Below are 24012 nucleotides of genomic sequence, written 5' to 3' on the forward strand. Positions count from 1 at the left end.
AGAAATTCCAGTATTTTGTAAGTCCCTGAGAAGTGGGTGGCATTCGATAGACTCCAGAATATTGAACACTGGGTCAGTTTGCTTAAGACTATCTCAAGCTTCGGAAAAGGCTTCAGATGCCCCAGGATCAGCAGTCAAGTGCCAGAGGTCAGAGGACAAGGAGTCCAGAAGGCTGGTATCTGATCCTGGGTTCTGATTGCATCACTTGGGCCTCAGAGAGCCAGACAAGCCCTGACACAGTGGTTCTCAACCTCTGGGTCATGACCCCTTAAGAGTCATGACTCTTTCACAGGTGTCGCATATCAGATATTTTCATTCCAATTCATAACAGTAGAAAAAATACAGTTAAGAAGTAGCAAGGAAATAATGTTATGGTTGAGGTCACTGCAACATGAGGAACTGTATTAAAGGGTTGCATTTAGGAAGCATTAGGAAGGTTGAGAATCACTGCCTTGGATGGGATCTGGGCTGCAGGACATTGCCAGAGTGGTATTTGGAGGACAGGGGCTGTGTCCCCCACCAAGCCCCTGTTTCTACCTAGCAGTAGAAGCTCCCGGAGGCTTCCCAGATCTGATGAGCTTTGTCCTGTCCCCTTCTCTCTCCTCTATCTACCTGCACAGGTGACAGGAGCTGCCAGGCCCTGGGTGGTGATGGGAGTGATTAGATTAGAAGTTGATTTGAGGTGTGCTTATCTTGGGTGGAAATTGGCCTCACATCTTTTTCCATCCCTCCTCTGGTAAGCAGGTGGAAAACAGCCTTCCTCTGGCCTCCAGACTCAAGGACCAGCACAGCTACCTCCTGGCCAGTGTCCTCTCAGTTGGGCTGCAGGGCTAGCTGTTCGGGACTTTTCCCTGGAAAGAAGTGGGCTGTGTCCAATATCCTAGGCTGTAAAGACAGAGAGTTTAAAGGGTAGCACTGTCCTTCATTGGAGTGGGGCCTGGGGCAGCCTACCTCCCCCTTTCAGCCTCAGTTTCCCCTGGTGTGAGAGCTGAGATTACTGCTTCTAGGGTAGGGGTGAGGCATGGCACCAGCACACAGTAGGTGTTACAAATATTTCTTTTGTGTACACAGTAGGTGTCCCAAAGCTTTCCTGGGGCTTCCCTTTAATGAGACAGTCAATCCCCTCCTCCCAGCATAGGAGCAGAGCTGGTACCCAGAGCACTGTGAAGTGATGGGTCAGCTTAACACTGCTAGGCAATCTCATAGAGCAGCCACGGCTACTGAACATGCCAGAGTTGGCTGAGGAGCAGAGGGCAGAGGCCACCCTGCACTTCCCAGTGGACAGAATAGTCTGCTTCCCGGCATCCACTATCACATACATATACACATACACAGACACATACATACACATACATATACATATGATTTGAGGTTTTCTCATTTCAGTTCATGGACACCTGAATTCTCCATTAGGTGGGAAGGTGGGCCAGTTCTCAGCAGTACTCTCTGGGTCTTAGTTCTCATTTCTTCCTCGTTGCAGAATGAGGTCTGATCCTAAATACTGTATTCTCTGCTTGGCCTATAATGGTGAAGAAGTGGAAGATAGAGACAAGCAGGTGGTGACTGTCCAGGCTAGAATAGGAGGCAACAGCAATCTTCTAATATTGTCACAAGCCCATCTCAGCCTCCCCTGAGGCAGTATCATCTACAAAGGCCACACCATGCTTATGATGTAGCTCCTAAATGAAGGTGCCACCCAATGATCTCAGTGGGAAAGGCCCTGGAAGCTGATGGATACCTGATCCTTCTGTTCATTTGGGGAGGAGGCTTTGGCCATGTAATAGTAATAGGGCTTATACCTTCTGCAGGGACCCATGTGATGGAGGGCTCAGGACGGATGGTGGTGACTGCTGTGGGTGTGAACTCTCAGACTGGCATCATATTTACCCTACTGGGGGCTGGTGGTGAAGAGGAAGAGAAGAAAGACAAAAAAGGTAAGCCTCCTACATGCACACACTGAAAAAAAAAAAAAAAGAAAAGAAAAGGAGCTTTTAAGGCCACATTTTCCATTTATCTGTTCACTCCACATTATAGAGCGCCTGCTACATCATGCCCTGTGCCAACAGCCTCCACCTTTGTCCCATGAGCCTGCTGGAGTTGGGTGGGTTCTGTATGTTTCATCAGCCCTAGTCTTTGTCTTGTCCAGTCATGTCACAGAGGCCCCTCCTTTCCCTTAAAGCCTGGCTCAGGATGCTGAGTACATCATTCAATTGCCAGGCTCCAGCAGTAAAAGCAACCAGCAGGAGCTGGCTCCCCCTCACCTCAGTATTGAGTATAAATCCACACAGAAATGTTCCTTCTGACATTGTCAATTCTACCAGCAAAACTGTCACTCCTTCCAGCAAGATGAATGCCAGGAATGGGCAGAGAAGACTCTGATTCCTCGAACTGACACATTGTCCATGTCCTGGTCCACTTCCCCTTTCAAAGTAAGAGTCTTCTCACAGGGTGCCCCTCAGTGCAGTGAGTATCAGTCTGTTACAAATACCTTTTAGAACAGAGGAAAGATGCTCACATAAAAAGCTCTGAGCCCAAAGCCCAAAACAGCCAGCCCCTTACCTGGAATCCACACTCAGTCTCAGGCACAGTCCCCTTTCAGACTCTGTCTTTAGTCTCCTTTCCAGAGCTCTAGGGTAGCTCCCCCAACAATCTGACCTTTTGGAGTTGTTAATAAGAGAGCAGATGGCCTTCCTCAAGTTCAGGCAGGTATGCGACCCATGCCCAGAGGCCACTGGAACACAAAACCTGCATCAGGAAGGAAGGCTGCTGGTGCCTGAGGGAAGAACTTCTTTCTGGTGTGTCCCCTTGGGTCACAACTATCCCTTCAACATCCAGCATGAGGAGTGAAGCTGATCTGTTACCTGGGAAATAAAGAGGCTGGAGAGAGCAAAGTAGGACTGAGTTCTAACTGGGGCACAGGCCTGGCTGGGAGTCCCCGCAGGTACTGGGACAGGAACCCATGAGTGAGGACCTGTAGTCAGGGTGAATAGACTGAGTGTGTGCAGTAGGGCAGACCTAGGAAGCTGCTGGAGTGCAGTACTCTGTACCCATGTTCCGGTCGCTGTGGGACTTGGCTAGGGCACAGATACCCAGAAGCTTCTGCAGGCCAGTCCCACGTCTGACAGTGCCATGAGGAAGATAGACCTCAGTGGCACTTGGGTACCACTCAGAGTTCTTTGTTGAATCTGAACCACCATTCAGAGAGGCACAAGATTGAGTTCCGGGTAGGGAGTCAAGGTGGCGTATGAAAGGTTTGTGGCAGGAGAGCCAGAACTGGACCACTTGGTCTTCCCATCCCATCATGTCAGCCTGAGTCACAGCTCTGGAGTCCAGGATGGTCTTGTGTGCATGTGTGTGCATGTGTGTACGTGTGTGTACGTGTGTGTGCCTGTGTGTGTGATGTGTGTATGTGCACGTGTGGTGTATGCATGTGTGTGTGGTATGTGTGGGCATGTGTATGTGTGTGTGCTTGTGTATGTGGTGTGTATGTGTGTGTGTGTCTGGTGTGTGTGCACGCGTGCGTGGGTGTGGTGTAGGCATGCATGTGTGTGTGGGTGGGTGGTCTGGTGTGTTGTACATGAGACTGTATGTGCTTCTTCATTAACATGTCTCAAAAATCATCACACAGGTGTGAAGAAGGGGGATGGCCTTCAGCTACCAGGTACAGTAAGACCACCCTCAGGGAAGATGGGCTTTTAGAAATAGCTATAGCTGTGGACCCCTAGGCCTGGCCCCTAGCTCAGCAGCACATAGCTGGAGGAGGCCCCGTGCCTACTAGAGATTATCTTCTATAGACATTCCTTTATTCCACCCAAGCAGGACAAGAAAAAAAAAAAAAACAACTCACTCTGCCCTCTTGTCCTTATGTCCCAGGCCAAAGGGCACCTCCATTGAAGCCCCACACGCCAGCATGCAGGACCAAGCTTGTCATAGCACTCCCGCCCGCCCCCAAAACACACAACGGACTAGCGTCCCTACCGAGCTGTCTCAGCTCCCGTCTCCAAGCACACCGTGTGTCCCCCCCCCCAAGACAGAACTCCACAGGGGTGAACTGGGTAGTACTATCCCATTGTTAACCTCTAAGATCTCCCTAATATCCATGGAGATAGCTGGAAGCCCCTCTTCTGGTGAGATATCTCACAGGGGACTACTCCTGTGATCTTCAGTGCGCTGGTCAGGGAAAGAGAAGGTAGTGGCCGGCAGTGCCCTGATCCTAAGTCACCACCATTGACGGCAGTTCTTCAGGGACACAACAATGGCGGTCACGGGGTTGGCCCCTGAGAAGTGTCTAGGCCATACAGCACCACTCACTGAGCATTTATAATTGACTTCTGGACTGGACTTTCTCATTCCATGGGGTTCCCGCCTGACCAGCTGAGCCAACGCAGTCCAGATGTCACCATAGAACTGCCATCCCAGCCAGGTGTGTGGTGCACACCTTTAATCCCAGCAGAGGCAGAGGCAGAGGCAGAGGCAGGTGGATCTCTGTGAGTTCAAGGGCAGCCTGCTCCACAAAGTGAACTCCAGGCTAGCCGGGGCTACACAGTGAGACCCTGTCCCAAAAATAAATAAATAATAAACCAAGTGCCATCCCACCTGAGCATCTGACCACACCCCATGCTGTCCTTCACAGACCCTCTGTGCCTGAGTCTCCATCCCTCCCCACCCCTGTGACATCCGTTAGGGACATTTCATCCACATCTCCAATTTGAATTCCTCACTTTCCAGCAGAGATTTTTTTTTTTTTTTAAGAATAAGCCATGTGATTATCCCCCAGTAGGTTCATGTCTCTGTCGTCGCCTTCTCCATTGTGACATTGCATTTTCCATCCCCCCCACCCCCACAGCGGCCGACGGCGCAGCGCCTGCAAATACTGCAGGTGGCGCAAATGCCAGCCTGGTCAATGGTACGTCTCCACGGCGAGTTCTCGGGCTGGGTTGCTGGGTGCCTTCTTCTCTACCCCCTGACTCGAGGCTTTTCCCCATCCTGGGTCCCACAGATCTCCGACATGCATGGCCACCCCAGATAGGACAGGTACTTAAAAGCAGAACTACGACCCAAGAAGTCAACTCCATATGACCTTGCCTTCAGATCTGGACCCATGAGAACCAGCGTGCCACCCGGTGTGGCCCACCCTTAAGCATGGCTCTGGCTCTGGTTTTTAGAAAGGTAGCCTGGGGTCAGGAACTAAACAGAAGCCAGCATCTGGGTCCCTAGCGAAAGCTCCAAGCCTCCTCTATAATACCCCAGAGGTGGAGACTCAGGCTGGAGTTCTACCCCCTAACCCCACCGAGCATGGCTGAGCCACAGGTAGACATTTTTTTCCCCCTCAGTCACTTTCTCTTCTCTCTTGACAAGCCAGCAAGTACGGAGGCTTGTGGGACTTGGGTCTATACTGTCTCTCTGGTGTGAACTGGTGTGTCTCACTGGTACCTGGGCTGGAGAATCTATGGGTCTCTATATTCTTACTTTTCCATGGGTGGCTGGTTGTTGTGGCTGCCTCCATCCCTGGGTCTTCATCATCTTGTCCTCACACACAAGCATGGAGAATTGTAACCACTTGCTCCAGATATCTCTTAATCTTTAGATAACACCCTTTTCCCAATCAGGTCCTGTGGTAGCCACCGAGGCTGTACCTGGATGCTTGGGGTATTAGGGTTTGTCCGTGAAAACACTGCCAGAGAAGCCAAGGCAAGGGACAGAAACACCACTGAATGCCAGACATGTTTCTTATCCATTCTGTAGTTCACTTCCAAGCCCTTTGGCAGGATGTGGAAACCCTGTCCCACCCCATCCTCCCACCCTATACCACTAGCCAACCTACTGCCTTCAAAGCGACCAGCAGACCCACCCGGAAGATGTCAGGGGCTGCACAAGGCACCTCTGCGAGCAGTTGCTAATTCTAATGCGGGTCTATTTCAAGCCCAGGAGGAGGAAGGAAGGCAGCTGGGGCTGTGGGTGGTGTCAAGCAACAGGGAGGGGTGGCTGAGAGGTGACAGAAAGAGCCTGCATGGGCAAACCCACAGCTGAAGAAGAAGAAACCAGGAACCCACTTTCCCTAGGAGACAAGCATATAGGCATTGTCCACAACAGCCAGTTCCAGAAGAAAAGGGGAGTTTCACCTATAGGCTGCAGCCAGAACCCACAGGGAGAGAAGATAAGGAGCTTTAGTTTCTGGACTGACGCTGCTACTGGCGTTTCAGGCTTTGCATCTCTTTCTTCCTTGTGAAGGCCCTGTGACCCAGGTTTCATTGTCCAAGTATGAAATATGAAGAAACTGAGACTCAAGGAAATCAAGACACTAGCCCAATCCCAGTGCAATGACACACTCCTTTAATCCCAGCACTCAGGAAGCAGGGGCAGGAGAATCTCTGTGAACCCAAGGCCTGGTCTACAAAATGTGTTCCAGGACAGACAGGGCTATATAGAAAGACTCCATCTCAAAACAACAACAAAATTGCACTATCTAGCACCCTTTGAATGCTCATAACTGCCTATAGCTCCAGTTACAGAGGATCCAAAACCCTCTTCTGACATCCATAGACATCAGGCACACTGGCAGTACACAGACATTCATACAGGCAAAACACTCACACATGTAAAATAAAAATTTTAAAAATAAAAAGAAAGTAGCAGAATGGGACTGTAAATCCAGAACGCAGTTATGCTTGGCTCTGAGCTGTGTTTTTCTCTAGTCAATCCAGGATTCCACAGTAGAGTGTGGCTTAAAGGTTTTCCAAGGAAATGAAGAGGTTTTTTTTCCCCCCTAGGAAAATGACCCCCTAATCAAAGACATTTGAGGGCCAAAAGCAGTGCCATGCGCCTATAATTGAAAGGAAGGAAGGAAGGAAGGAAGGAAGGAAGGAAGGAAGGAAGGAAGGAAGGAAGGAAGGAAGGAAGGAAGGAAGGAAGGAAGGGAGGGGAAAGGAAAGGAAAAGGAAAGGAAAAGAAAAAGAAAAGAAAAGAAAAGAAAAGAAAGCAGGCATCAGACCCCAGACCAGGCCAACACATGAGAACCTGAAATGCAGTACTGTTCAGACTCTAGAAATGAGCACAGAGAGTTAGTGGCTGAACCTGGGACAATGAGAGGGAACGCGCTGTAATCACAACTCCTTTCTCTGAGCCAAACCTTGGTGATATGGGAGGGGGGGAACAGCCATAAATATTGTGGTTCCCTAACTGTGACCCACCCAATTCCGAAACTGAAAGGTGGAATGTCCGCTCATCCTGGGGGCATCACAATTACTGTTTTTATTTCATTTTCTTCTTTTGCCCTCATGCACATCTCACTGTCAATCAAGACAGATGATGCAGCCCCATGACTTCCTGACCTCTCGCAGTACTTGGCAGGTGCTGTGGTCCCATTTCACAGAGAAGGGAAGAGAAGTGGCCTTTCTAAGGTCTCCTGGCCTTTCCCTACCCAAGCTTGTTTATCATCACCTGTCCAGGGTTCTTCCAGGTTCCAGATGGCTCCGTCAAGAATATATGCAGAGCGGAGCATGAGACCCCACTCACCTCCTATCCTGGGTCCCCTCTCTCATCCTCGGGCCCGTCTTCCAGGTTTCATGTGGCAAGAGGGCTAGCTGCCACAGTACAATGCAGGGCCAGGTGGGCACCAGTAATAAGAGCCTCAAATAAGTCCCTTGCTTCTGACAAAACAGTCCATCTGCAGCAAAACGCTCCTAGACATGGCTCCCTTTCTCCAGCGTGTGCACTGGTGATTATTTCTCTGGCAGTGTAATCACTATGGCAATAAAAGAGAGAATTGCTGGGTTTAATGGGTGCACGCAGCAGCTAGGACATCTGATAATATTGAGGCAAAACAAGCCTTTCCAGCATTCCAGAAGGTGCTTCTGGGAGCCCAGTCCTTTAGCACTCCTTAGCCTAGTTAGTGAAATGATTATAAGAAACCGAAATAATTATTTCCCGTTACTCTTTTCTTTTGGGGGAAAAAAAAACTATCATATTGTTTTTAATATAAAAGAAAGCATTTCACAGTAGGAAGAGAAGGGTCTTTATCCTCAAACCCCAGGTGGGACACTGGCCCTCTGCTGGGAGTTATGGGGTGATGATTAGAGGAGCTGGGCTCTGTCTAAGTCACCCATCCACAGTGACAGTAGCAAGCTAATCATACAGCCCCAGGGTTATTTTGGAGGTGTTTTGTGAAGACAAGCTTCCTCTGGATATCCGTCGGCCTCAGTTTTCTCATCTATAAAATGATGAGGTTGATGGTCCTTCCCACCTGACCTTGCAGGACCGAACAAGAGATGACCCTTGCAGAAACGTCTTCAGTCCACTGAAGGCTGGACTCTGGAAGTGACTGTGCTGGGTGCAAACCCCCAGGTGCTCCCAGAGTTTACATACATCACCCCGCCGGTGGTGCCAAGGTGAACAGGCTAAGAGAGGCATGGCCACACAGCTGGTTGTTGTCAAGACAAGATTCTCAGGAGCCCTTCGCAGTGCCACCATGGGCCCCCTGCCCCGGGCTCAGCTCAGTCTCAGCAGAAGGAACAGCAGAATGGAGCCCTTCACACCCCAAGGCACACCTCTGCCTAGGAGCTACCTCCCTCTCAGTTTCTTCACTATAGGTAGGAGTCCAACACAAGCATCCTTCTCAGAAGTGATAGTGACAGGCACTAGAGCAATGGTTCTCAACCAGTGGGTCACAGGTTGATCCCATATCAGATATCCTGCATATTAGATATTTACATCACAGCTCATAATAGTAGCAAAATTGCAGTTATAGGTAGCAACAAAAGAAAAGGCTGCAGCATTAGAAAGGTTGAGAACCACTGCACTAGATGAAAAGCATAGAGACCATGTGAGCCCAGAGCTGGTGGCATTGGCAGTAGATACCATGGATAGACATCTTTCCCTCACCCCTCCTGAGGGACCAAAGCTATAGGAACAGTTGAATGAATGGCACAGGCCTAGTGGACAGGAAGGCACAGCTAAAAGCAGGTGTCTCAGGCAAGAAGCAGCAATCTCCACATCTGCCCACAGTGGCCCAGGCTGGGATAGAGGTTCCCAGGCAGCACTGATGGCCAGTAGAAAGCCTCACACCCAGCCTTTCCCCGACACCTGGCAGCGTCAGGCCCTGGCATGGTTGGTAGCACCCAGTGTAGCCACTGACTCTTAGATTCTCTGTGAATCTGGAGCTACTGCTTAAGACCTCTTGTTCAGGGACCAGTGACTTCCTTTCAGGGCCAGGACATTCTCTCAGACCTTCAGTGGCCCCTTGCTCATCTTCTGCCCTGTACAGTCTACAGACTTTAGACAGGGGTGTCCTTGGTATTTTAGCATCACATCCTTCAAAGAGATAAGGAGAAAGCCCAAAACAAGGGACGAAGGGACATGTTGACCTCCAATTCTCTCCATTCTAGAAGACTGATCGTTGATTATTATATATATATATATATATATATATATATATGGAAAATAAAAATTATGTAGCTAAAGGGTAAACTGGGAGGGCTGGGGATGTGGCACAGTGGCAGTGTACCTGCATAGTACGCACAAAGCCTTAGGTTCAAATCCTCATTACTACAAAGGGAAGGGAGAGAGAAAAGAAGGGATGGAGAGAGGGAGGAAGGAAAGATGTGAAAGTTTCTCTTTTCCTCCTTTCAGCCATAAGCCTTGTGTGTGAGGCTCAGTTCTGGGATCTGGGAGCTTCCCTCTGCTTCCTGTGCAGATTCTGGCCCCTTTCACTTTCCAATTCGTTCTTTTCGTCTGTTAAAAACTCAAGGCCAACGCTATTCCAACAGAAACACTGCCCCCATCCAGCCCCAAAGAGAATCCAGAGCCTTCCGGCCCCACAGCCCCTGTGGCTAAGGTGACTGCCGGGCTGGCCTTGATTCCAGATCTCGATATCCCCTGACAGCTTAGGCTTTCCTGTCTGTGACATGAGTGTCTGTGGCCTGTTGCGTCCTCGTGATGACCTGTGCTGCCTGTTGTTTGTTGAAATTCTCTGTTGTGTAGGTAAAATGCAGGATGGCAGTGCCGACAGCAGCCAGAGCAAAGGTAACTGCAGCCATGGGGCTCGTGTCATACAGAGATAGGGACTCACTGGAGCCAGAGGCAGACACACCCACACCTTTGGGGAGCTCTGGCACCTTTGGGGGTACAGTCATGAGTCTCATAATAGTGGGTAAGACAAAGAGGTGTCGTAGTGAGATGAGGGGATACACCAGGGCCAGGATCCCCCAAGCCCACCCATCAGCTGGGGTCTGGAAGTGGGCTCTTAGAGACCATTACAAGTTGAGGGTTGGCTGGCCTCTGCTCTCAAGAGCTGCAGGTCCTTCTGTCCATCCCACACTGACGAGGATCCCTTGACTGGAGATGGGGGCTTGAAACTTGTGCCTGGGACACCTTACTTTCTTTTTAAGCTGTGTCCTCCCTAATGCTAGCTGCCTAGCAACCCAACTACTTGGCTTCAACACCTAGGAGAGCCCTTCTCTTTCTATCTGATTGTGAGAGGGCCAAGGGTGGGATTTTGGTTTAGCCCTGCCCTGCCGGGAATCCAGGGTAGAGCCCTGTCCTGTAAAATCCCACATGCGTCTCTGATCCCAGGACCCAGGTACTTCTGGGCCCAGAGACTGCAGCTGGAAGGGGCAGGTACCATCGAGGCTTCTTTGCCAGCCATGCAGGGCCCAGATGGGGCAATTTCTACTGGGCAGGCAGGGTGGGTGCTAAAAGCCTCCCAGCCTGTAGGCTGACCTGCATGTGTGTGTCTGTGTGCACATGCATGCTCTGCCCCTACAGCCAAGCAGCAGGATGGGGCAGCTGCTATGGAGATGCAACCCCTGAAGAGTGCCGAGGGCGGTGATGCAGATGACAAGAAGAAAGCCAACATGCACAAGAAAGAGAAGTCGGTGCTTCAGGGCAAACTCACCAAGCTGGCTGTGCAGATTGGCAAGGCGGGTGAGTTCACAGCAGGGACCTCCCTGCAGAGCCCTGCCCTGCTCTGCCCTCTATCTCCTCACCTGTAAAAGAAGAACATTGATTCCATTGGTCCTCAGGGCCTTCCCTGCTCCAGATAAATGAAGCTAGTTCTGCCGACAGACCACCACAGCCACAGCTCTGGGGATTTGGGCTGGCAGCTTCCCCCAGCTCTGAGTTCCTGCCTACTCCTCTGTAATTGGTGATAATTCTTGTCACTGTGTGGCAGATTGCTTTGGGGATTAAAGGTGACAGGGGACTTAACCTATGGTAGACAGAGGACTTAGCCTATGGTGGACAGACTTTGTAGGGCTTAGAGTTTCAAACAACAAAGACTTTTAGCCTGAGGACAGTGGAAAATGTAAGAGGTTAACAGCAAGAGAGAGCCAGAATGGATTTGGACTAAGACCACCTAGCTGTGGTGTAGAAGGATTGTCTGATCCCCAGCGAGCAATCCAGGGCTCCTTCACTGAGATGACAGCTGCAGGTGATAGCCGAGGGAAGCCAACCCCAGCTGTAAGGTGAGCCCCAGCCCTCCAGCCCAGCCTTGACCTCCCCTTGCACTGAGGGTGTCTGAAAGGCAAGACCTCCCACCTGGCTACGGAGGCCTCTGTGGCTGCCTCCATTTCTAATTATAGACGGCGCAGCAGGGGACAGCTGCAAATTATAGGCTCAGTAGTCTATATTTAAACCTGGTGACAGCTCTCTCGGCAGCCGGCAGCCGCAGCCGGGAGCTTGGCTTCCCGCCCCTGCGGCTGTCAGGCAGGGGTAGAGCCAGGCTCTGATGCCCTGCAGCTGGAGCTAGAGTCGGGAGATACGGGCTCAGGGATTTCCTCCTTCGCTGCCATGGCTGTCACAGGCAGGTGACTCCACAGTGTAACATGTGGCACTAAGAGACCAAGAAACTAAGTGATGACAACCTCTTGGCCTCCGAAGACCTCAGTCCTGGCTCCCACTCCACCCTGCCAAGTTCCTGGTCAAGTTTTCTGGGCTCCCAGTCCCCCAACCCCTCCCTCTGGGGCTGAACCGATGGTAACTGAATTCAGGAATGGGCACTCCAAGCTGAGTCTGCTAAGCAAGAAAAGCATATCAGAGCCATCGTTTTGAGATTTGTAGAGAATTCCTAGTCTTTGCTCCATCTCATGGAACTCCCTAGACCACAAGCCACATGTCAGGGCACACCCACCACGCACAGTTGCCAGGGGATCGTGGACATCTTGTGGGGTGGCTGTGCCCACAGGCCCATCACCCCTCCCCCCTCAGAGAAAGCACGTAGGCACAGTCCTCACAGCACCTAGGTGGGGACCTGAGGCAGGTCAGGGATAGGCACACTGATCTGGCAGTGTTACCTTAGCCTGCATCCATCTGCTGATCATTTCCCCTATTTGAGCCTCTGTTCCCTTGTCCAAACAATCTGTTCCCTCCACCTGGGGCATTCTCCCCGAGAACAACACATATCCCTGATGTCTCTTCGAAAGCCACCTCCTCCAAGACCCCGTCCCTGGTCATCACTGCAGCAGCCACTTCGTAGCGCCCACATCTTCAGCCACATCTTCGTGGCATTTTTCCTCACGGCAGCAGTCCATGACTATAATGAACTTACTAAAGCCCTGCCTGGTGGCACACTCGGGCGCGCATGCACGCGCACGCACACACACACACACACACAAACACACACACACACAACACTCTTGCTATGTATTTATTTATATACTGGTTTCTTACCTACCTTTGCTTGAGCAGGGTGTCTGTCTTTGTTACATCCAGATCCCTGTGTCCAAGATGGGGAAGTACCGTACACCGCCGTGTTGCAGGTGCTCAAAAGTGTTTGTTGGGTGAATGAGCAAAACACCCCAACCTTGCCTCTTTACTGCGTGACTGGTGGCTCTTGTGTCTACATGTCCCCTAGCCACATGTCTTAAGTGTGGCTGGGTGTTGTGTAGGCAGGCACCAGCCTAGGCGCTTTACCTGCACTTCCACAGGAGCGTTCCAAAGCCCCAGGAAGGAACCATGCCCCCTGTGCCTCACTATACAAAACTGGCAACTGAGGTTCCCTTAGGATCAAAGCAAGGCTCCCGGCCACAAAGTGAGGAAGTACAGCTGGGAGATGAGCTGAGGTCTTCCCGACAGGCCCCCAGAAGGGGTTTAGTGAACATCTCACCCCCCTCCCCCGGAGCCCTCTGAACAGGTGTCCCCATGTCGCAGGCCTGGTGATGTCAGCCATCACGGTCATCATCCTGGTGCTCTACTTCACCGTGGACACCTTTGTGGTCAACAAGAAGCCGTGGCTGACGGAGTGCACGCCCGTCTACGTCCAATACTTTGTCAAGTTCTTCATCATTGGTGTGACGGTGCTGGTGGTCGCCGTGCCTGAGGGCCTCCCTCTGGCTGTCACCATCTCACTGGCCTATTCTGTGAAGGTAAGAGGGGAGAAGGGCAGTGTTGGGTGGCTGAGGCAGTCCCAGCTGGAGTTCTCTCAGGGAACCAGGGCAGATGCAGTGCTAGAACTTGAAACTGGCATAAGAATAGTGTGCCTGCAGCAAGGACTTGGAGGGAGTGGGGGAAAGTCCTCCAAACTCAGACAGTTTCAGAAGCAAACCAAGAGCTAGGCCCTGGCCACAGAGGCCCCCATTATTCAGCCCAGCCAAGCATGGTTTTATGGGGGTGCAACCTGGGCTTTCCAGACCTTCAGAATTTTTCTCAAGAAGAAGCCAAAAAAAAAAAAAAACTATACTTAATATAAACTGTCCAGATCCGTATTGGCAATTGACTCGGACTTACCCAATAAAATGGGGCTGGGTAATAGATGGCTCAGTGATAGATTGCTTAATTGGCAAACCCAAGGCCGTGGCACTGCAAACTGTCAAACGCAGACATCACCGTGCAAGCACATACCCCATCCCACCAAACCCACAGGTCCTGCCCTAAGGTGTGGAAGAGATGAGCAAAACCACACAGGAAGCCCTTACCCCTCAGGTAGGGATTACTGCAAACACAGGAAGGTTGGCAAACGGTTAAATGATGTACCACCTGGATGTTTGCTGGCCAAGTGGGGATCTGGGGCCTTCCCTAAGCACCCACATAGCCGCTGAAGCAGTGGCCATCAGAGAGCCCACACGCCCCACGTCTGGCCCACAGTACCACTGCCACACTGTCCTGCCTGCTCATGTTCTCATGTTCGTCCTTTTCCCTTGGATTGCCCATCTTTTGGGGCAAGGACATGGACACGTGTTTCCCATGGTGGTGACAACAAGATGTCGCCGAGAAGGCTTTCACTCTGAGACATTGGCAGCTCAGCCAGAGGGGTGAAGCGTGCGTCAGTTTCCAAGCCAGAATTTGGACGGAGCTCTGAGATGTAATTTCACCTCGAGAGCGATCTCCCTGCAAGTGCCAGCGAGTGGCAGTTCTGTGTAAAGGACACAGCCCTTATCAGCTCCCTCTCCTACGGTTCTCAGAGAAACCCTCCCCCACAAACCGAAGCCCAGATGGGTCAAAACAAGCACAATGCTAGGCCCTTTCCCCGCGTTTCCACATGAGCTCCTCAAGGCCTCAGAGCCTGGCAATGCGCAGGTCCCCATGGCCACACCACTGAGCTCAGAGTTCCTGTGAAGTTTGGCAAAGCTGGTTTGGGGACATTATGAGCAGACAGCTTTCGGCCTGAGCGTCTTCTGCAGTTCTGATCTCTGGCACCTTTGGTCATCCCGAGTCATGTGCCTGGCAAAAGCACGTGATCAACAGTGAAGCTGACACATCCTCTTTGAGCTTGCCCTGAGGGCTGCCACCAGGAACGCAGCAGTGAGCACTTAGGTACATGGGTTCTTCGCAACAGAAATATCATGCAATCCAGGGTTAGGCTTGTTGTCGCTTTCAACATCCCAGTAATTGCCTTTTTGAAAACAGGGCTGGGCAGCTGTCTCCACGTGTAAAGTGTAAAGTGCTTGCTGTGCAAGTGTGGAAACTGGAGGTCAGGTCCCAGCACCCACAGAAAGGTCAGGCCTGGCAGCATGAACCTGTGACCCCAGCTGGAGGGACCCACACAGGCAGATCCTGAAGGGGACATGCTGGCCAACCAGTCTAGCTGACGTGACAAGCTCCAGGTTCAAAGAGGGACCCTATCTCAAAAGAACAAGGGAGAAAAGACACCCAAATGTCAATCTCTAGCCTCCACATGCCTCTGAATGGGCAAGTGTTCCCATGCCTATGGGGGGAGGGGTGCAAAATGTGACCTGAAGTATAGCTCAACGGTAGAGCACTCGCCTGGCATGCAGGAGGCTCTGGGTTTGATCCCCAGCACCACATAAACCAGGCAGGGAAAGGCACAGCTGTGTTCCCAAGATGTGTGAAATGGGACAGGAAGATTAGAAGTTCAAAGTCATCTTCTTCTACATAGCAAGTTCAAGGTTAGCCTAAAATACATGGAACCTTGTATCAAACAAACAACAACAAAAAAAAAAAAAAAAAACAAGGTAGCCTTAACCTTAATAATGCAAATTCACTCAAAGTTATGTCCAGATTATCAACAACCCAAAAGAGATATTTCATTGAAGGTATCTGTTTTCATAATGTCTTTAAAATCCATCATCTTTTACACATTTCAAGTGTCCGTCATTCCCGAGCAGTTACCATGCTGGATAGTCCTGATGAGAGATTTTTATACATTTTTGTTTCAGATTTTGTTTTGTTTGTCATAGAGGTTCGCTGTGCAGGCCAGGCTGGCCTTGAACTTACAGCTGTCCTCTTGCCTGTATCTCCCAAGTGCTGGAATGTGCCACTAAATCTGGCTTCCAAAGAGAGATTCTTGAAGAAAAGAGCCAAGGCTCCTTCAGTGAGAGCAGGTGAACTGGTATGCAATGGAATGAGCCAGACTGCCAGGTTAGGCAGAGCTGTGTTAGGCTAGGCAGAGCGGGTAGGTTAGTTAGAGCTGAGAAGTTAGGCAGAGCTGGCCTCAAACTCCGGGCTTCATGCTCACCACACATCATTTGGCTCAGCTCACTCTGTCTGGAATTTGTCAGTTGCAAAGTGGATTTCCAGGCTCCTCCCAGGTCTCACGGGATCCTTACAGAACAACACCAGAAAATACACTGTAAAGCATGTCACAAACTCAAATCGCCATTAATCAGACACTCACTGTACACTTACTGGAGTTATAAGAAAGGAGACACATCAGCTTTTTACCCTACCAATATTCATTTTTAGTAGCATAGATATCTATTTAAATAGTCCATTTGTACTCTTTTTAACCTTGTAATAAAGAATTACTGTGGGGAGCAAGAATGAAGGAAATCAAATCCCTAGGCACAAACTCCATTAGATTTTGCCTCTAGGGACTTTTCACAAACTCTCCTTGCCACGTGGGGCCAGCATGTCAGCAGGGCCTGCCTGAGAACTACATCATGTTTATTACTTGCAGGAGAATCTAGGAGAAGTTAGGAGTAAAGAAGTGGGTCAGAAAAAAAAAGTACGCAGAGGGAAATAAACACAAATAGATCCAGTAGGCTTGTACTATAAATGTAAAGAGGAAAGATGTTGCTAAATGAGACAAGTGTGTAATTTCTTTTGTATTACAGTGTGTGTGTGTGTGTGTGTGTGTGTGTGTGTGTGTGTGTGTGTGTGTTTTAGCATGGAGAGTCAGTTATCTCCTCCCATCTGGGTCCTACCAAGTGACTCACTAGCCTTTATTTTCCTTTTTCTGTGATTTTTGGTTTTGGTTTTGGTTGGTTGGGGTTGGTTGGTTGGTTGGTTGGTTGGTTGGTTGGTTGGTTGGTTGGTTGGTTGGTTGGTTGGTTAGTTTTGGGGGTGGGGCTGAGGAGGTGGCTCAGTGGGTAAGAGTGTTTGCTGTGTGAGCCAGAGGACCTGGGTTCAGGCTCTCATGTAAAAAGCTGTGTGTGGCTGTGTGTGGCTGTGTGTGCCTGTACCCTCCAGCGCCTTCAGTAGGCAGAGGCAGGAAAAGGAGTGGGGCTCACTGGCTGGTCAGTCTAGGCCGAGAGCAGGGAGCTCCAGGTCCAGAGAGAGCCTCTGTCTCAAGTGGATAAAGCAGAGAGCCGGAGAGAAGGACACTAAACATGTTCCTGTGACTGTCTCACACATAAACATGTACGCACACACACACAAACACACATGCATATGCACACATACACAAACAGTACTTATTATGCGTGCTATATGTTCATTATAGAAAAGGTGATTTATATACCTGAAGAAGTCAATAAGATTCTCAGTTCTATCACATAGTGATAACGACGTTATTGTTTTTGTATTTCTACAGATATTTTCCTGCATCTGTAAGCACATACGCATCCTAAATGTGTCTACTTAGAGTGAAATTGATGGGTCTCTCACCAAGCACCAGGAAAGCATTTGAAAAAATCAGAACCAAACGAGGAGCAGCTACTTACATTAAGCTAGGAGTAATTAGGAGCAATCCAGCCTTAATTTTTTTTTTAAATCTTTTCTACTGTGTTTTTTTTTTTCTATGAAGAATGTAGATGAAGAGGCTGGAGAGATGGCTCAGAGGTTAAGAGCACTTGTTGCTCTTCCAGAGGACCTGGGTTCAATTTCAGCACCTACATGGTGGTTTACAAATATCCATATCTCCAGTCCCAGAGGTTCTGATCTCTCTCTCTCTCTCTCTCTCTCTATCTATCTATATAGATAGAGAGAGAGAGAGAGAGATACATGTAAATATGTAAATACATATTCATATTTATTTATTTTTTTAAAAAAGAATGTAGATGAAGCCAGGTGTGGTTGAGCACACCTGTAACCCCAGCACTTGGGAGGTGGAGACGAGAGGATCATGAATTCAAGGTCATTCTTGGATAGATTGCTAGTTTGGGGCCAGCCTGTGGTACATGAGACCTTGCTCCCAAAACAGGAAGTGAGGGACTCTGTGGTGAAAATTAGTAAGTTCAGTTACCAAAACTTAAATGGTCCAAATGATTGATAAAAAGGGGGGGGACTTTCTTTTGCAGAGCTAAAGAAGCCCAGAAGTGGTTTGCACATGCAGGTCAAGGGAAGGCTGAGGCACAGGAAGCCCCCTCTCCCCACTCTCTCTCTTCCTCACGGTTCCCCTCTCACCCATTCTCTAGAAAATGATGAAAGACAACAACCTGGTACGCCACCTGGATGCCTGTGAGACCATGGGCAATGCCACAGCCATCTGCTCGGACAAGACAGGCACGCTCACCACCAACCGCATGACCGTGGTCCAGGCCTATGTCGGCGATGTCCACTATAAGGAAATCCCGGATCCCAGCTCCATCAATGCCAAGACCATGGAGCTGCTGGTCAACGCCATTGCCATCAACAGCGCCTACACCACCAAGATCCTGGTAAGCGAGCGTGGGAGCATCGTCCATAGTGGAGCGCCTGATCCCGCTGCTGACTCTGAGAGGCTTGCTAAATAGGCAGCTCAACCTTCTACCGACATGGCTACAGGGTCTGTGAAACCAAAGGAAACTGTCATTGTTAGTTATTATCGGTGATTGCTGTGATCTAGATGTTTATTTTTAAATCCTGCCGCTGACTGCCCCCATCACACACACACACACACACACACACACACACACACACACACACACACTTTACAAAATAAACACTTTTTTTTTTGAGAAAGGATTTAACTATGTAGTCCTGGCCTGGGACTCAGAGGTCAGCCTGCCTCTGCCTTGGGAGCGCTTAGGATCAAAGGTGTGCGCCACCACATCTAGCCACATTTGGTTAGCTTTTGCCATATATCAAACCACTCCAGGTCAGAGCTCAGAGTCGTATTCCGTGAGCATTCTGTGTGAACGGACTCCGAACCACCCCACCCTCTCTGAGTCAGTTAACACTGGCTCAGAAATGTGCAGGAAAGGACTGGGGAGATGTCACAGGCGGAGCAAACGCCTCACAAACACGAGGACCTGAGTTCGATACTTGGATGCACCTTTAAAAAGCCAGATACATAGGCCAGCGAGGTGGCTCACTGGGTTCAAGCAGCTTGCTGCCGAGCCCAACCAGCGTGCTCACTCTCCAGTACCCTTACAATAAAAGGAGAGAACCAACTCCCCAAGTTACCCTCTGACCTCTACATGGCATACACGGGCTCAGTGTGGGCGAGCACAATTACAATCCCAGCACTGGAGAGGTGGAGATAGGGGGATCCCACACCTGACATCCTCTGGCTGCCACCAGATGTGTGCATATCTGCACATCTGTCTGCCCACGTGCACTCACCCCACACACACAACAGCCAGCACATAAACACATAAATACATGTATCATCGCCTGGGCCCCGACACCCTCCCTACAAGCCAAGTTTAGCTCCTCAGTAGTTCAGCTGAAGACAAATAGAGAAAAGCAGAAAGGAGGGAGGGGAAGCTTATTCAGTGTGGCCTCGTGAGGAAGAACAAAGAGGTCTAGAAACTTCACCTCAAGCTTACCTTCAGGGTCCCGACATGAGGTTTATGTTTAGAAGGCAGAGGGCACGCATAACCAAACAGCCCCGAGCTGAGTTGCATGAGCACTGAAGATCCACAGGCTTTCTTTCTTGTCCTTCCACCCTAACAACACAGAGAAACAGCGGTTTCTTGGCATTTACACTGCGCTGGGTCTAAGTTATCAAGAGATGAGCTGCAGGAGGTTATGCGTGGGGTTCTGCTGCGCCATTTTATCAGAGGGGCTTGCGCATCTGTGAACTCCAGTGGAAGACAGTAACCAGTACCTGGTGGGTGGACACTGGGCACCCACCTCTCCATCCAGATGTTCCCTGTTGCCCAGTTGTAGGATGTTTCTCCATCCTGGGCAGCTGAACCACCTTTCAAGTGTGCTGGAACCCTGACCTCCCCTCCTGTCCCTGAGCCTGCCATAACCTCCGAATCTGTCCACACCCATCTATAGGAGCCACCAGAAGTGCTGTGTTGTTGAAGAGCCTCTGAGTCAGCAGCAGTGGTCCAGGGCTGGTGAGGGAAGGAGGAGGCAACTCCTGCGTCCTCCTCCCTCTGAGCAACCATACCTGCCACCCTGGGGCTGCAGGCTCAGGGAAGCAAAGTGGCACAGGGGGAAAGTAGGTTGGAGAACATGTATGATGGAGCACCGGGTTGGGAGGGGGAGGGGTTACGCCAGAAATGACAACATTCTCATCTTCTTCCCCCTCCCCAATTCGGAAGCAAGAGAGATCAATGAGGCTTTATTCCCTTCCCTGAGCTTTCCAAAAATAACCGATACACTGTTAATGGTTTTGTCCTGCACATTTGGCAGAGAGAAGTAGGCAGTTCCCGGAGCGGGGTGGTGAGGGTGACCACATGGGCACAGCCACACGGGGTGGGCTTGGAATGAGACGCCTATGAGTCAGTTAAAGTCAGAGGGAGTTCTTGGAATTTGTCTAGAGGGCTGCAGGGACACTTCTGGCTGCCCAGTGGCGAGTCTCCATGGAGTATTGATTCGGGGGCTGGTAGGAAACTCTGGTGGTGTCTTCACACTGTGTCTAGGTGACATCAAGGTCAGAGGTCAACAGTCTGCCCAGGGTGAAAGTGCAGCTGCTGAGGCAGGGGCGGTATCATGTTAACTAGAGTTAGGGTCAGAGCCTTTGCACTGACAGCCCAGCCTCCTTACAAGCCAGGTTTAGCCATTCATCCTCAATAGTCCAATTGAAAACAAAATTAATAGTAGAAAGCAGGAAATGGAAGGTTTTTTTCAATATGCCCACCTTGGGAAGAGGAACAGAGGGTTCTTGAGACCCACTCCTACCCCAAATCCTGAAGTGAAGTTTATTTAAATAAAAGACAAGGGGTATACATAGGTAAACCGCTTTGGTCAGGGTGTCAATACCACCCATCACTGACCCATCAATGTCTGGGCTCCAGCCTCTCCTACAAAATAGTCTGGCAGAGTCAGAACTGTGTGAGATCTCTTTCAGGAGGCTAGCCCCGCCTCTGGCTAGCACTAGACTCCGGCCTCTTTCCTTCTCACTGTCTAAGACTGCTAGGGAAATTTCTAGTTTCTTGGCATCTGTTGTTTCAGCAGTCTGATAGTCCAAAGGGAGGGACTTCAGAACCATGGTTCTCAACCTTTCGGTCTTGTCCCCTTTGGGAACTGAAGGGCTTTTTTACAAGGGTCGGATATCAGATATCCTGCACATCAGATATTTATATTACGATTCCTAACAGTAGCCAAATTCCAGTTATGAAGTAGCAATGAAAATAACTCTATTGTTGGGGGTCATTATAATATGAGGAGCTGTATTAAAGAGTCGCAGCATTAGCAAGGCTGAGAACCACTGCTTTAGAATATCTTCATTCTTGCCAAGACCCAGGACCTGGGGTACACTAGATTTATAACACAAGTCAGGAGGCTACTTACCTCCCAGGCAACAGGTTCCCTTGCTGTGTTGCAAATCTTGGCACCCTAAAACCCCTGTGCCTGTCTTTCTGGGTCTTTCCAAAAATCCTCTGCCAATATAGTTCTCTTTGCTGTAGACTAACATCCATTGGCATAGGAGCTAGTGGCATAAGCAAGTAGTGATTAAAATGCCTACTCAGGCCTGGTTTCAAACCCCTCCCTAACTGTGTGATGATAAAGATTACTCAACTTCTCTTTTCCTCAGTTTCTCAGGAGAAACTATTGTTGATTGTGGTGAGGACGCAGTGAGTTTCTAAGTGACAAGTATCTGCTCAAGGCCTGGTATTTGTTTGCCATGTGGTAGAACTGCTGTCTTGACTCATCAGTGAGTTACCCTGCTAAGAGACTCCATTGGTAATGAGGCAGAGGCTAGGAAACAGTCAGACAATGGGGCATTCCTCTGGGAAGGAAAGGGTTCTTTCCCAGAGCCTGACAGGCAGCTGGAGGCAAAGCCAGACCCCTAAAGATACCTGCTCCAACAGAAAGCCCAAATCGGACTCAGGCTTTCAGAACCAATCAACACATCCCCTGTGCTGGAAAAGGCCTTGAATCCAGAGGGTCAGCTTCACACACAGGCCCTTCCATCAGTATAAGGCTAAGGGTATCTTGAGGGTTCCTTTCCTAGTCCAGATGAACCCTGAGAAGAGATAGAAGTCCACTGTCTTCCTTGGTTTCTATTGCTGTGATAAAATGCTATGACCAGAAGCAACTTGGGAAGAAGAGGATTTATTCAGCTTACACTTCCAGGTAACAGTCCACCACTTAGGGAAGTCAGGGCAGGAACCTGGAGGCAGGAGCTGATGCAGAGGCCATGGAGGGGTGCTGCTTACTGGCTTGCTCACTCACGGATTGCTCATCTTGCTTAATTATAGAACCCAGGACCACCATCCCACGGGTGGCATCACCTGCCATGTTCTGGGCCTTCCCACAGCAATCCTTAAGGAAATGCACTACATACATGCCTATAGGGAAACCTTACAAAGGCATTTTTTTCCCAATTGCAAGTATCTCTTCCTAAGCCAGTGTGGTGACACATACCTCTAAAGCTTGCCTTCAGGAGGCAGAGGCAGACGGATCTCTGAGTTCAAAGCCAGCCTGATCTACAGAGTGAGTTCCAGGACAGCCAGGGCTCTATTACACAAAGAAACTGTATCTCAGAAAAGATAAAAATAAATTTAAAAATAAAGACAAGAAAAGTTTCTCTTCCCATATGATACCTGTGCCTGTCAAGGTAAAACTAGCCAGCACATCCATCTATCCTACAAGCTAAGTGTTGGAGCTCCAAACTGAAGGAAAGACTGAAACAGGCAAGAGTAGATGGTAGGAAAGATACAGTATCTTTCCGCTGGGGCGGGGACAAAAGCTTGGCCAAGGACTCAGGGCTCTGGCCAGGGTATAACTCCTATAGGCTGTTTAACCCACGATATGAAAAGCTGTTTTTCTGTGTTCTTGGTGTCTCCTGAAAGCTGTATGTGTTTTGACAGTGAGCAGCAATTGAGTCGTATCTGCTCCAGTTGAATAGACTCCTGAGAAATACTAGATGGAGGTGGAATAAGTGACTTTATATGTAAATAAGTGTATTATCAGTGGGGTAGAGGAGAGGGAAGAGTAAGAGGGAGTGATGCTGTAGGTAAGTGGATGGATGGAAGCTGTGAATGGAAAGAGAAGGGATGGGTGAATTTTGCTGGATGCGGGTGGGCTGATGAACATGAGTGGGGGATGAATGGATGAATGCTGGTGAGTGGATGGATGGACTGTTGGATAGAGGGGTATATGTATGCGGATAGAAGGGTGGGTGGATGAGTAGATATGGGTCATTCTAAGTGCATAGATGGCTGAATGGATGTGGGTGGCGAGGTGGGTAGATAGATAGATGTGGATAAACTAATGGATGGGTAAGGGTGGATGGATATGCAGGTGGGTGGTTGGTGGAAGAATGGATGGTTGGATGGATGGATCGATGAGGATGGGTGAATGTTAAAAAATGGGTGGATGGATGAACATGGGTGAGTAAATGGATGGAGGTAGGTAGAAGAATGGGTAGGTAGATGTGGATATAGCTATCCACCACCAGTGAGTGAGTGAGAATTAGTTCGTAGGAGTCTCGGGACGATCCACACACCTCTTCCCATGACAGCAGGAGGTAGGCCTTAACCCCAGATCTAGACTATAGCAGCACCGGTGTTCAATTGCTTCCTCCAGACTGATGAACTGGACTCTTCCAAAAGGGCCTTTGATTACAAAGTCTGCATTCAGTGATCCAGAGACCTCTTGGTTTTCTTGTACCTTTTATTCTTTAGAAACCAAACAAGCAGATCTGGGGTATATCTCAGTTGGTAGAGTGCTCCCCCACCATTCACGAAGTCCCGTATGCAATCTTCAGCATTGCATAAACCAGATGTGATGCTCACACCTGTAGTCCCAGGACTCCAGAAGGTGGTAAGACAAGGAACAGAAGTTTAAGGTGAGGGGCTGGAGAGATGGCTAAGATGATTAAGAGCACTGTCTGCTCTTTCAGAGGTCCTGAGTTCAATTCCCAGCAACCACATGGTGGCTCACAAGCATCTATACTGGGATCTGATGCCCTCTTCTGGCATGCAGGTGTACATGCAGATAGAGCACTCATACACATAAAATAAATAAAATCAGAAGAAGAAGAAGAAGAAGAAGAAGAAGAAGAAGAAGAAGAAGAAG

The 24012-nt window shown here is 49.6% G+C and overlaps 1 protein-coding gene across 5 annotated transcripts in view; it reads left to right on the forward strand.

Moving 5' to 3' along the window:
• Window positions 1-24012, forward strand: part of Atp2b2 (ATPase plasma membrane Ca2+ transporting 2) — a 261718-nt gene that overhangs the window by 199610 nt on the left and 38096 nt on the right. For all 5 annotated transcript variants that reach the window (XR_008722662.1, XM_055628526.1, XM_055628523.1 and 2 more), the window contains 7 exons: window positions 1809-1934; window positions 3629-3661; window positions 4847-4906; window positions 9979-10020; window positions 10762-10920; window positions 13144-13358; window positions 18027-18269. Coding sequence is in view for 4 of the 5 variants with exons in the window: in XM_055628526.1 (XP_055484501.1) it covers window positions 1809-1934; window positions 3629-3661; window positions 4847-4906; window positions 9979-10020; window positions 10762-10920; window positions 13144-13358; window positions 18027-18269 (878 nt within the window). In the remaining variant the exon portion in view is untranslated. The remainder of the gene's footprint in view (window positions 1-1808; window positions 1935-3628; window positions 3662-4846; window positions 4907-9978; window positions 10021-10761; window positions 10921-13143; window positions 13359-18026; window positions 18270-24012) is intronic.

The sequence above is a fragment of the Psammomys obesus genome, unplaced genomic scaffold (genome assembly GCF_907164565.1).
Source record: "Psammomys obesus unplaced genomic scaffold, mPsaObe1.curated_primary_1811, whole genome shotgun sequence".
In the NCBI taxonomy this organism is placed as follows: Eukaryota; Metazoa; Chordata; class Mammalia; order Rodentia; family Muridae; genus Psammomys; species Psammomys obesus.